Source organism: Cricetulus griseus, chromosome 4 (genome assembly GCF_003668045.3).
Source record: "Cricetulus griseus strain 17A/GY chromosome 4, alternate assembly CriGri-PICRH-1.0, whole genome shotgun sequence".
Lineage (NCBI taxonomy): Eukaryota > Metazoa > Chordata > Mammalia > Rodentia > Cricetidae > Cricetulus > Cricetulus griseus.
In genome coordinates this window covers 96239517-96252961 of record NC_048597.1, presented here as the reverse complement: position 1 = coordinate 96252961, position 13445 = coordinate 96239517, and the positions used below count along the sequence as shown (strand labels likewise).

Here is a 13445-nt window from a genome sequence, read left to right as displayed (position 1 = left end):
GTGCTCAACATTCGTGTGTCCCCCTCTGTCTCCTTTTACTCGGTCCAGGACCCCAGCCCACAGGGTGTGCTGCCCACATTCAAGGTGGGCATCCCATCCTGCTCCTTAGAGAAGCCTCTGGAGACACAAACACACCCAGAGGTGTGCCTCCCAGGAGACTCCAAACCCAGTCACAGGAAGATAGGAGAGAGGACAGAGAAAGGGGGTAAGAAGTTGTCTTAGGAGGGAGAGGTGACAACAGCAGGGGCTGTGGCACAGAAGCTTGGGTGAGATGCTTTGGGAACCAACCCCAAGGGGACCCAGCCAACATGGAGGTAGGGAGTCACAGAAACACTGAGAAAGCCACAGGATGGATTTTTCACAGTGTTTAGGAGGGGGACAAAACCCCAGGGGGACAGAATAAAGACCCAAGACCACTCTGGTTACTCTACCGCCACTTTAAAAACTGTAGACCTAGGTAGATGAGCCATTCTGCCCAGTTCCTTGAGCCGTGCCTGGAGTTGGCACATGATGCTGGGACCCCAGGGGCACCCTACTCCCCTCACAACAGTCCAGGTTCTGTCTCTAACTTGGCACAGGGTGCCTCTCCTCTCTGCACCTTTGAAAACCAGAGTCTTCCTCAAATACTCAGTTCAGCCTCTGATTTGGGTGGGGAACAGCAATCCCCAGTACCAGGCCAGGAGCACAGGGAGGGAGGGGATGTGAAGGGAAGGAAGGGGGGGGAGACTCCAGGCCTAGACGCCATCCATCTGCAGTGGACAGTTTCTGAAGGGAAGGACCAATGTCAGGTTTTGCATCTCTCCCGAGTTGTGTCTACTAAAGATATCTGGAAGGGAGGGGTGGAGGGCGGATGGAAGAGGAGGGGAGGGGGAAAGGAATGGATTGCATTCGGCACCAGGCAGGATGCATGCAAATGGCAAGCAGCTAGGTCATGTTTACTTCGTGACAGTAAATTTGTAAAAGGGGAAAGATTTATGTGATCCGCAGAGAAAAGCCGGGTGTCTTGTGTAAACCAGTGAATCATGAGAAGTGTGGCCAGAGGTGCGGGCCTCTAATGATGGCACTAGATAATAACAGAACTGTCGATACTCAGCCCCGGGGCTTCAATCGAATGAAGTATAAAACAGACCATCAACGGGAGATGAAATTGTCGACCTAATCTTCCTCTCCTTTCTTCACTTAGTAAATTGGCTGTTTTATTCATTGGTGGTGAATAATATGAGGTCCCCACTTGCGCCAAATAATGAAGGAGAAGGGGGTCGGAGGGGCCCCTACTATGCACCAAACAGTGGGGAAAGAGTGGGAGTGAGGAGTCTAGCATGTGTCTGTCTCCAAGGGATTTCCAGAGACTTGGGTGCTGTTTTTCACAGACATTCACATTTTTCACCTTATTTGGCCCACCCTCCTCCTCGTCAGCACTTGCCTCCTACATGATGAGTAGGCTTGCTGTGGACCTGGTGGCTAGCCGTAATGTGCTTAGGTGGCAAGGACCAACCCCTCCTCTTTCTAAAGCTGCTGGAATATTCAGCTGAGAGTTCTGCATTGGGTTCATTTGGTATCTTTTAAAAAAAAATCCTTCCAATGTGTGCCATGTCATCACTTCTTATCTTTCACAAGTCAGATAAGATAATACGGTCTTGTAGAATCACTAAGAGAAACCAGGCATGGGGCAAATACAGTTGCTACCCTACCCCAGTGGGTGACCCTGCCAAAACTGTCACTGAACCTCCTTGTGCTTCAGCGTCCCCAGTGTGTCTTCACTGTGAAGTGAGAATAACAGCACTACTAACAGCTGCCTTGAAGACTGTCCTAAGACATGCAAGAGCTTGTAGACTTTTCTCCACAGCTACTGCTGAATCACAATTATTCACAGCCTCACGATGATGTATGTGATGCTACTGGTGGTGCTGATGGTGGAAGTGGCAATGGGTGTGGTGATGATGCTGCTGGTGGTGCTGATGGTGGAAGTGGCAATGGGTGTGGTGATGATGCTGCTGGTGGTGCTGATGGTGGAAGTGGCAATGGGTGTGGTGATGATGCTGCTGGTGGTGCTGATGGTGGAAGTGGCAATGGGTGTGGTGATGATGCTGCTGGTGGTGCTGATGGTGGAAGTGGCAATGGGTGTGGTGATGCTGCTGCTGGTGGTGCTGATGGTGGAAGTGGTGGTAGCGATGTATGCAGTAGTGTGAGTAGTGCTGCTCCTGCTGGTGGTGTAGAGATGTTGGTGGTCATGGTTATGTATCTCCAGTGATAGAGCAGAGTGATCAGTTCTGTTTTTATCACACAGCCCATTGTTAATAATTATAGGTATAGCCTGGGCACCCCAGTCTAGCCTCCCCTGAGTATATGCTGCCTCTTCACACACCCACAGGTTTGAGTAGTGACTGACCTTCAGGTAAAGTTCATGTCATCTGGGGACTGCTTTTCAATGAATGTGAATTTTGTGCTGTCACAGAGCAGGGGCAGAGACTCAAATTCCCTTTCATTTTTTAGGGGTTTTGCTTTGTGAATATGTGTGTGTGTGTGTGTGTGTGTGTGTGTGTGTGTGTGTGTGTGTGTGTGTGTGTGCCACAAGTATATGTTTGCCTGTGGAGGCCAGAAGAGGGTGTCAGATCCCCTGGAACTGAATGCCAGACATGGGTGCTGGGAATTGAACCTGGGTTCTCTGAAAGAACAGCTGGCCACTCTTAACCACTGAGCTATCTCTCAAGCCTCTACCTTGCAGCTTTGCTCTGGCTTTGTTTAAAGGACTCCTACAGAAGCTTTTCTGGTCTAAAGACTACAAACTACCTTACAAACAACATCACCATCAGCCTTTTTAACACTGCACCCACATTTGCCAGGAGGCTTCTTTAATTTTCATCATGTTGACAGTTCCATGTGTGTATGTTGGGATCACAATCACTCCCTCAGACTTTCTTATCCCTGACTTGCATTAATTCCTCCTATTTACCTTTGTACTTTCTAACTTTCTTGTTGTGTGCCCCCCCCCTCTCTCTCTCTCTGTGTGTGTGTGTATGCATATGCATGTGTGCATATATTTGTATATGTATGTTGTATGTGTGTATTGTGTGTATGTATGTATATGTGTACATATATTTGAGATGTTTATGTGAATGCGTGTGTGTATGTATGTATATATGTATGTATATGTGTATGTATGTGTATCTGTGGGCGCAAATGTATGCAGGTAGCCACAACAGCTATTTGTGTGTTCACTATTGCAATTGCCATGTCATATCCAATAAGGCAGCAATTTACTGGACAATTTACTCTTCTCCATCCTCCAGCTATTATCATCTTTCCATCCCTCTTCCACAGTGTTCCCTGGGCCTTGGATGTCTATGCCATCACAGTGAAAGCCCAGGAAACACTTGTAGGGAGCTAAACGCACAATCAGATATGATGCATGGCTGGCCATGAACTCCCCTTAAATGGGATTCCCTGACATGGGAACTGTCTGCTCAGGCTAAACCACCAGGTTTGACTGATATTTGCTGATCAGCAGGGCCCCTTGTGAAACACCTACCAGGCTCTGACGTGAGCTTTTCAGGCTCTTCTTTCCACCCTTTCACCCTTTATTTTTTTTTCTCCCTGTCCCGCTCTTCCTGTATTTTCTTTAGTGACAATCAGAGATAGAGATTAAATTAAAACCTAGAAAAGAAAACCACTTAAAATAATTAGAAAGCGTCCACATGCAGCTTCTTCTTCAGCAGAGTGGAGGTTAATTCCCCGGCCCTTTAGTTTAATAAATTTCATTACTACTTGAGAGCCAAGCAGTCATTCCCACCACCACTCCACACAGCAGACTCACAGACCTTTGTGGATTGCCTCATATCGCAATTCACCAAATCCCAAAATAATTGTGGTCTAATTAGACTGTTCTTGCCATCACTCCTGGAAGACAACCACCTAAGCTTGCCACTCAGAACAAGTGCCTCTTCCCAGAAACCTTGTGGGGCTTGCAGCCAAACCATCACCCTGGCTACAAACAAGCCAAGAGTCATAACACTGCCCAGGGCATCAGTGACTGTGTGGGTCGGTGATGAATGACAGAAATGAAGGAAAAAGCAGTAGCTGGTGCTGTCAATCAGATACCTCCAGTGTGCCAGCAATTGCTTCTCATATATAATTTGCAGCAACACACTAGGATGGTATGTCTACTGAATATTTGACCAAAATAGCTTAGAGGAGGAAAGATATTATAGTGTGTGTGTGTGTGTGTGTGTGAGAGAGTGTGTGTGTGTGTGTGTGTGTATGTGTGTGTGTGTGTGTGTGTGTGTGTTCATGTGCACCTGTGACAAATTCCATGTATGTGCACATGCATGAGAAGGTCAGAGGTCAACGTTGGGTGTCTTCCTTGGTCTCTCTCCACCTAGTTTTTTGATGCAGGGTCTCTCTCTCTCTCTCTCTCTCTCTCTCTCTCTCTCTCTCTCTCTCTCTCTCTCTCTCATATCCTCTTTGTCTGTCTGTCTGCCTGTCTGGGCACATTAATGCCCAAGATCATGGTGTCTACTACTAAGGAAGCTGGGGGATGGGTATTTGGAAACCAAGGGGAAAGGTGGGGAAGACAAACTGTGCTTTCTGAAGCCCTCAGCTGGGCTGGAGAGATGGCTCAGTAGTTAGGCGCACTAGCTGATCTACCAGAGGACCTGGGTTTGACTTCTAGCACCCAAATGGTGGCTCGCCATTGTCTGTAACTCCAGTCTCAAGGGAGGAGGGGTCTGATGCCCTTTGATTCTCCCAAACAGCAGGCACTCATGCAGTGCACAGGAAGAACACCCATACACACAAAAAATTCAAGTTTTTAATCAAGAATAAAATCAAATGGCCCCACATCCTGGAAGTAAACAGGCCATCGACATCCAATGTGTTGAGTGCAGGGCTGGAGAGGATGTGGGAGAACAGGGCACTGGGGGTGATCTTTACTCAGCATGGAGGTGATGAGGGGAGAAGGAAGGAAGGTGTTGAGCAGCTAAGCCAGGAAAGACCAATAGAAATCAGCCAAGAGAAGATGGAGATGAAGCCAGTGCTACAGAGAGAAGGAAGAGCACATCTGATTACAGAGGGCAGACAGATGCCCCGGAGAGCTTGGGCGTGTGGCTAGAGGCCAAGTCCCAGAGAACATTGGGTGGTCACTGGGTGACCTGGAGCTCTTCGGTCACAGTGGCTAGACCTGTGCCTTGGAAAAAGCTGTGCCAGGCATGTGGCATACACCTGAAATCCCAGCACTTTGGAGGCTGAGGTAGAAGAACTGTGGGTTTGAGGTCAACCTGGGATACATAGAGAGATCCAGTCTCAAACGGAAAAAAGCAAAGAAAAAAAAAGAGTCCTGCAGCCCCATGGAGAGAAGGTTGGGAAGATAAAGAGCACATGAGACTTCAAATGACCCTTCTTGGCTGGAGTGGCATCAGCAGGAAGCAAGGGCAGTGACATCAAGAATAGAATCACTTGTGGCTGATATTTGGATATGACCTCATGGGGACACAGAAGCACCTCATCTGTACCCTGGGTTTATCTGCTCTGGGAACAGGATACATACCCAGGCCAGAGGAATTCTTTGGGCCTTGCTTTCCTCTGGAAACTCAGGGGACATGGGGAGGGAGAGGAGTCACTCACCCTGCCATCTGGCAGAAGTTACTCACCAGCTGACAGTGAGGAATTCTGGCACAATTAACAAGATTTTCTGTGAAGACTTCGGGTATAGAGGCCACGTTCCTTTTCAAAATAGAGGTGTTTCAAATGAAACAGCTAGGCTAACGGCCTGCATGGTTTTTAAAATTTTAACCTTGTCAAGCTGTAAACCTGAAACTTTGTGAGGATTTCTCAAACAAGATTGAGAACCCTCCTTGTAGTCAGTGGCGAATTCCTGACAAGAGGCTGTGTCTGCAGAGCCTGATGGGCCGGTTCAGTACAGTGGAGAGGTTGGAATGTTACAGCTCCAGAGGCTAAGAGGGTATCAGGCTAGTCCTAGCCCAGCCATTCCTCCCCCACCTCTGTGTCGGAACTAACATTGCATGATGGAAAGATAAAAAACCTTTTAGAATGCATCAACTCAGCAGACCACTAGCTTCCACCAGCCCAGAAGCTAGGAATGCCATCAGATAGCATCTTGGGCCTGCAGACAAGCTTCCCCCATATGCTGGGCTGCTTCTCTGATGTCCTTGAATGCCTGCACCCTTGGAACTGGGTGTAGTAAAGACCCCTTTAGCCCCTCTGACTATTTTCAGATCAGCCTGAAATTCTACCCAGTGTTGTCACACACCAGGGAAGGGAAAGTTCCTTAGCGACCCCTTAGACAATGTAACTTCAGACTCCATCAAAAGCCTCTTTGTGGCCAACGTTGTTCAGGTGACTCTAGAGAGGCTCAAATTCACACTTGGGTGTGTACTGTCCCCCTTCTCTTTCCCTCTCTGTGTCCCTCCTCCTGCCTGCCTGCCTCCCTTCCTCCTCCATTCTTCTTTTCCCTCCACCTCTGTTAATTCTACAGCAAAACCTTTTTAATAAACTCCACCTTTCCCTCCACACTGACTATCCTGAAATTCTAAATTCTTTCTATGGCAAAGTCAAGACTCTGGGCTCAGGAGATGTCTGAAAATGCCACAGCCTGCCACAGGCAGCTGATGTGGGGGATATCCCTCTGTATGTATGTACCTCTTGGTTGATGAATAAAACACTGATTGTCCAGTAGCCAGGCAGAAAGTATTGGTGGGGCTACCAGATAAGAATTCTGGGGAGAGGACTCAGAGAGTGAGCCACCAGGGAGATGCCATGTAGTCGCAGAAGGAGTAACAGGTCCAGGCATTCTCTGGTAAGATAAGGCCATGTAGAAATACATAGGTTAGCAGTTATGGGTTAATAATTAAGAGAGAGCTAGCCAAATAAGAAGCCTGAGCCATCGGCCAAACAGTTTACAATTAATGTAAGTCTCTGTGTGTTTATTTGGGGCTAAAGGGTGGCAGGACCAGGCAGAATGAAACTCCGTCTACAGGCACAGAGTCACCAGGTCTCCTGTCCCCACCATCCCAGCCACTGACCACACCAGCCAAGCAGCAGTCCTCGGGACAGAAGGACAGAAGTGCTGTCTGCCCAGACCTAAGAACCAACACATGTGCTTCACGGAGGAGCTGAAGAAAACAACCCCAAAGCCATGATGTGACCTGTATTCCACCCCAAAAACCCATTCATGGGGTCCTGCCCACCATTCAGTCATCCAGGAAGGAGATCTGTCTTGGATGTAGATCTGGGAGGTGAAGTCCTGACTCCAGGAATCCCACACACAACACACACCGTGGTTGGGTTTGACAATCAGCAAATGACCCAGGGACGGTTCAGCTTTGATTTAATAAGAAGGGGGTTGCAACCAGCACTCAAATCTGCTTATAGTCAATTTGCTGTTCACACAATACACTACCAGGGTGACTCTTTGTGTATGTGGCTGACCTTTGTCTGGGCAATCTTGTCCTAGCAAGAAGAGGAAAACCCTCCCTTGCAAACCATTAGCACTCAGTAGATGGCTTTAATCTGCACACTGACAAAGATGTTAACTTGGGAGGGCCCTAACACATACCATCCTTTTGTCTGAAAAGCAGTTCAAACTCTGTTGTGATTACAGTTGAGTGAGGTTCAATTACTGTAATAAATATATCCCAAATTTCATCTCAATTGCATTTGCATTTTAATGAATGATTCTCACCTTCTTGTCAATTTGGCAGCCAGACTGGATTTATTAAGTTATTGTATAAACAGGGCATTCTAATGCAGGAAATTTAAATGCAAAATATATGCTCTCATGTATCTGAACCAGGGCTGCATTATTAATTTGCCCCATCCAGCTTGCCTAAATAGTCAAGAACCAGGGGATGGTATTTTAGGTCCTTTCCACTCTCCATCATGCTTGCCCTGCCCTCCTCAGAAATCAATACGTCTGGGTGGGCTGACAGAGCAAGGCATAAGCCAGCCAGATGAAGTGAGCTCTCTACGCTTCAAACCTCCACACACTGGGAATACACTGATTTATCTGCTATTATCTGAAAACAGTAAAATTTGTTAAGTGAAAATTTCCCACGTAGGCAATAACCCATTGCAAGAGCAGGACACCCCTGAAATTCAATTGCCAGGAGTGTTTGTCCATCTTAATGTCATTCAGCCTTCCCCATCACAGCACTCTCGGCTTTATAGCCTCATATTTCTCGTAGGCAGAGACAGAAAATATGAGCAAAAACTGGCCGGATGCAGAATCATAACACCATTAAAAGTTGGATTTTTTTTTTCCTTTGGAGGTACATTTGGGCTATTAGTCCTCAACAAAGTGACATACTTAATCCTCCTCCCTCTGTAACAGAGAGACTGAACACACATTGGTTCCCATCACATGCCACCCCTTGGCTCTCCAGGGCCCTGAAACTTCTTTCGAGAACCACATGCTTGTTGGGTGCTGCCCAGTCCTGGTTTTTTTTCAGTCCCGGAAGGCAAGTTTGTGTGAAGTGACCTAAGTCATACACACGGAAAAAAGAAAAAAAAAGAAAGAAAGAAAGAAAGAAAGAAAGAAAGAAAGAAAGAAAGAAAGAAAAAATACGTCAAGTTGACAATTAAACTAAGCATCGCACTTAATATTTATAATTACCCGAGAAAGCTGGAGGGGACAGAGTTGGGTGAAGTGGGTCGGGCACAGGACAGTGCATGCGTCACGCTGTAAAATACACAGAAGCTAAAAATGCCAAAGGCATAGAAGTAGGGAACATGACCATGGTGGCTACAGGAGGCTGGGAAGGAAAGAGGGAAGATGGAGAAGGACAGCTGATGTCACAAGGGTGCAGTAGGACTTCGGGTGGTCTACAACACTGAAGGCTGTAGCTGATTGACAACTGTTATCTGCGTGTTTGAAAACAGGGAAGAGAGGAGAGTTGGCATGTTCCCATGTACCTGGGGCGATGGTCATGCCACTTACCCACAGTGGTCATTCACACCTGTGCAGAGATACCACACTGCAACCCAAAAAAAACATGTGCAGTCATTATGTCAATTAAAAATAAAAACAAACGATATTTTGAAACCCACCTAAGAATGAAGGCCCCAGTTAAAATCCTGGAGCCCACATAGGAAGCCAGGGTAGTCTCCTTCCGGCCCGTGACACCAACACCGTCATGGGTGGAGGCAGGAGGATCACAGGGGCTTCCTGGTTACCAGCCTAGCCCCAGGGTCAGTGAGAGAATCTATGCCAAGGAAACAAGATGCAAAGTGACAGAGAGCAGGACACATAGCATCCTCCCTCAACCTCTGCACACAGGCACCTGCACATACACACAGGTGTATCCCCTGCAAACACATACACACACATGCATTCACCACACACACACACACACACACACACACACACACACACACACACACCACCCAAAAAAGTAACAAAGCAAACACCCCACACACCCCATTTGAACCTGTCCCTTCCTCTGCCTTCTCGTGTCACACTTTTGTTCCCTGCCCTATCCCTGCTGAGCCATGCTGAGTCCTCCCATTGGCACAGCAAGCCATCCTCTCATGGGCTTACATGAGACTCCTGGACTCCCATACAGAGAACATATGTCCTTTGAAAATGCAAACACCACCCCGTGCAACAGTGAGAAAGCTGTGTCTGGCAGAGGAAACTTTGCATTGTGTAACCCGCCTCTGCCTCCTACAGTCACCTCCCTCCACATCATTCCTCTTCAATGTCAGCTGAGGGAGCTTTACACCCTGTGAAGCAGTGAGCAAACCCCCCCTCCCCCGCCCGTGAGTGGATTTAAAGCCAAAAAACTGCTCTTCCCTGCAAATAGCTTTCACCCTACAAATAGCCTAGTAATCAGTAATCAGCAATAATGATGAGGAGGATGTAGGAAACATACATGGAATTAAATGAGAATCTGCAAAATAAAATCAAGCATTTTTAAATGGGCCTCTGCAGTGTCTGGGGAACACCTCCAAGCTCATTCCACGATCCCACCGTCTGAAGTTCCCAGAATAGACGAGGATGTCTGGCATCAGGGCTAGATTCTCCCCTCCACCAACCCTGTCCACCTGTCACTTGGGCCCTTCCAGAAGGCACAGCAGCTGGGATTCCTGCTGCCTTTGGCGGGAGAAGGGCTGAAAACTCAGTAGCTTCCTCGAGTTTCCCAGCCCCAGCCTGTCTTTGGGTCTCACTCACTTAGAAAGCCAGTGAGATGTTTGCAGATTCCCAAAGCACCTTTAGAAGGCACAGTCCCTGAGCCCCACACACACACACTCCAGGCTCACTTCAGGATGCAAGGCTCCCCACCTCTGCCATGCAGGGCCTGGGCTTTAGCTCCCCCACAGCAGGGCACCAGTGCACACAGACTCAGCTCTGCATTTATGGCGACCAGTTCACCCATCATCACCTCCATTTCCTCCTTGTGGGCTCCTACTTAGCCATAGGTCACCTCCTCCAGGGAGGCCCTTCTCCTAGTTTCTCTAGATAGCCCCCCATCCCGTCCCCTGTGTGTGCTCACAGCCTTTTGGCAGTAGGGAGCCTGTCCTGGAACTTACTCTGTAGACCAGGCTGCCCTCAAATTCACAAAAATCTGCCTTCCTCCGCCTCCCGAGTGCCACTACTGCCCGGCCATCTCTGGTTTTTTTTTTTTTTTTTTTTTTTTTACATGGTTCTGGAGACTTGAACTCGGGTCCCCACACTCTTGTGGCAGGCACCTCACTCACTGAGTCATCTCCCTGGCCTGGGCTGTGGATCTTTATGACTCCTCACAGTATCCTTTAGTGGGATCATGGTAGAAAACATACTCGGTAAATACCAGCTGGAAGGTAGAACATAGTTTTCCAGGGATTAAATTGCCTGTCCCAGGTCTTAGTAAAAGGCAGATGCAGCACTCAAGCTTGTTGAGTTGTCTGACTCTGGAAATGCAGCGGCGGGGGGGGGGGGGGGGGGGGAGGGGAGATCTTCATTGCCTCATGTGACTGTGACAAACAGCTGACAGAGACAATCTGAGGAAAGGGAGGTCTACTTTGGCTCACAGTTTCAGTCCATCCTGGCAGGGATGGCTGGATACAGTGCAGTTCAGTTTTTGGTGGCAGGAGCAGGTGACAAGAGTGGCAGGAGCCACTCACATCTCAGGTGACCAAGAAGCTCAGTGAGAGGAAGCAGAACCAGGACCTTCAATGGTCCTCCATGACCCCCTTCTGCCAGCTACTCCCCGCATCTCAAAAGTCCCACTGCCCCCCCCTCAAGTATCACCACCAGCTAGAGAGCCAAGCATGCAACACTAGAGCCTGTGGGGACCAGGCAGACTCAATCCATTACCTAAGGGCCCTATTCTGTGAGCATGAGGGTGACCTCAGAGATAGCTGATCCTAAGACTGAAGAATATGGTCCTAATACAGTTAAGAGCTTATCTTTGATATCCCCCCCCCCCGCTCCTATCTCTATGTCTGTCTGTCTATCTATCCATCCGCCTGTCATTCTCCATCATCTCTCCCTCTCACTTTATACCCTATCCACCTATCTTTGTATCTGTCTGCCTCTGTCTCCCTCTCCTGCCTCCTACCCCGGCTTTTCTCTCCAGCTTCCTGATGCAGTGTGTGAAGATAGGCCGTGGATATTTTAACATACTTCAAGAGGAAAATGCCATGAAAAAGAAGCAACAGCAACTCCAGAAGCTGAGGGAGGAAGAGTTAAACAAATTCCAACCAGCCAAGAAGTACTCAGACATCCAGTGCAGGGACAATATGATGACGTAAGTGGGCAGCATCCTCAGGGATACTGAGCAGTGAAGGTTCGCTCCCTCAGGGTGGCTCCCCTTTCCTTGGCCGGTACCCAGCCCCTTGTTCAGCCTTGTCCAATCTGCCTGGTCATCCTTACTCTCTGACATTTAAGTGGAGCATCTTCTATGGCACATTCCACTCTTCTACCTGATGCTACGAAGGGCAACAGAACTAATCTTGCTTGTTCCCATACAAACCTCCCCCATCTTTTCCATATCTTCTCCATCCCTGATCCCTCCCCACATCCTCTTCCAACCAAAGCTCAGCTCGGGACTTGGGAACTGAACACCCATTTTCGGTGCTGCCTCCTCCTGGCACTTCCTAGCTTTCAGCCAACAGCCTGCTGTATCCTTTGGTTTCTCTGGGTCCTCATAACGTGCACTGCGTCTATCACTTTATCCCCTGTCGTATCTCTGCTCTACACCCCCAGATACAGCTCCTGGTCTTGCACAAAGCTAGTACACAGAAGAGTGTCTGTTTTCTGAGTAAAGCCACTTCCCTTTCAGGAAGGCTTTCTCCCAGCTGGGGGAAGATCATCCACAGACCGAAGCTTCATTATGAGATGCTCACATGGATAAAACAACAAGAGGAACCATAGCTAGCACCAAACACAGCAGTAGTGACAAGTATTTACCATGCTGCATTCCTACAAAACAGGAATTTATTAGCCCTGAATGAGAGTTGTAGAAACATGGACTAAAAGATATCTGTTGGTTTTCCAACATCACTAATTAGAAGCATCCTCAATCGAAAATCCAGTGGTACCAAAACCCATGGACTTTGACAATCATCATCACGGACAAGGCCCCAGGAAACTTAGCTTGTGAAGTCAGAACACAGCACACGCTGGGGTTGGGGGAGGGGAGGGGCTCACAACAGAAACCAGCTACAGCTGTAACCAGTTAGCAAAGCTCACCCTAGCAACCCATTAGAATCACCTGGTAGCCGCTGGCAATTCACAGCTACTGAGAAGCTGAAGCAGGAGGTCAAAAGACCCAAGGCAAAAAATAATAATAAGAAGAAGAAGAAATCACCCTGGGAGATTTTTAAACCACCAGTGTCCATGCTACCCCCAAGCCAGTTAGAGTGGATTCTGTCATGGATTGGGGAGAGTTACTCGTTCATAGCATTTTTAAGTCCCCCTCACGGGTTCCAAAAAAGCCATGGCTGATCAAATTTTCTCTGCACCATTACCCAAATTCTGTCATCCAAGGTGTTAGCTAATATGCATGATAGATAGATAGATAGATAGATAGATAGATAGATAGATAGATAGATAGATAGATAGATAGATAGATAAATATTAAAGTCCTGTGGGCAGAGTCCTACAATATGTGACCTTTTAATGGTGTGGCTTACTTCACACAGTACAGTATGTTTGATGTTCATTGTAGGTGACCAGGTGAGTGTCAGTGGGGGAGAGAACAAAGCAGGGCGGGAGAATGACTGCTTGATAGGTTGGAGGGTCTCCTTTTGGGGTGGGCCTAGCTGTCATTCATTCATCCTTTACAAAACTTCTTCCAGCAAGGCTCTGCCCCCTTCAACAACCTCCCCCAACAGCACCACCTTCTGGAGGCCCAATGTCCTCACATGTGAGCCTATGGGGGCATTTTATATTCAAACTACAACAGTCTGGCACATTCTTACCACACAACTTACGGTGATGTATTGAAAGA

The 13445-nt window shown here is 47.9% G+C and overlaps 1 protein-coding gene across 1 annotated transcript in view; it reads left to right on the top strand.

Moving 5' to 3' along the window:
• Ccdc60 (coiled-coil domain containing 60) overlaps window positions 1-13445 on the top strand; it is a 145247-nt gene that overhangs the window by 82493 nt on the left and 49309 nt on the right. The window contains exon 3 of the mRNA XM_035444174.1: window positions 11571-11741. Within this exon, the coding sequence (XP_035300065.1) occupies window positions 11571-11741 (171 nt within the window). The remainder of the gene's footprint in view (window positions 1-11570; window positions 11742-13445) is intronic.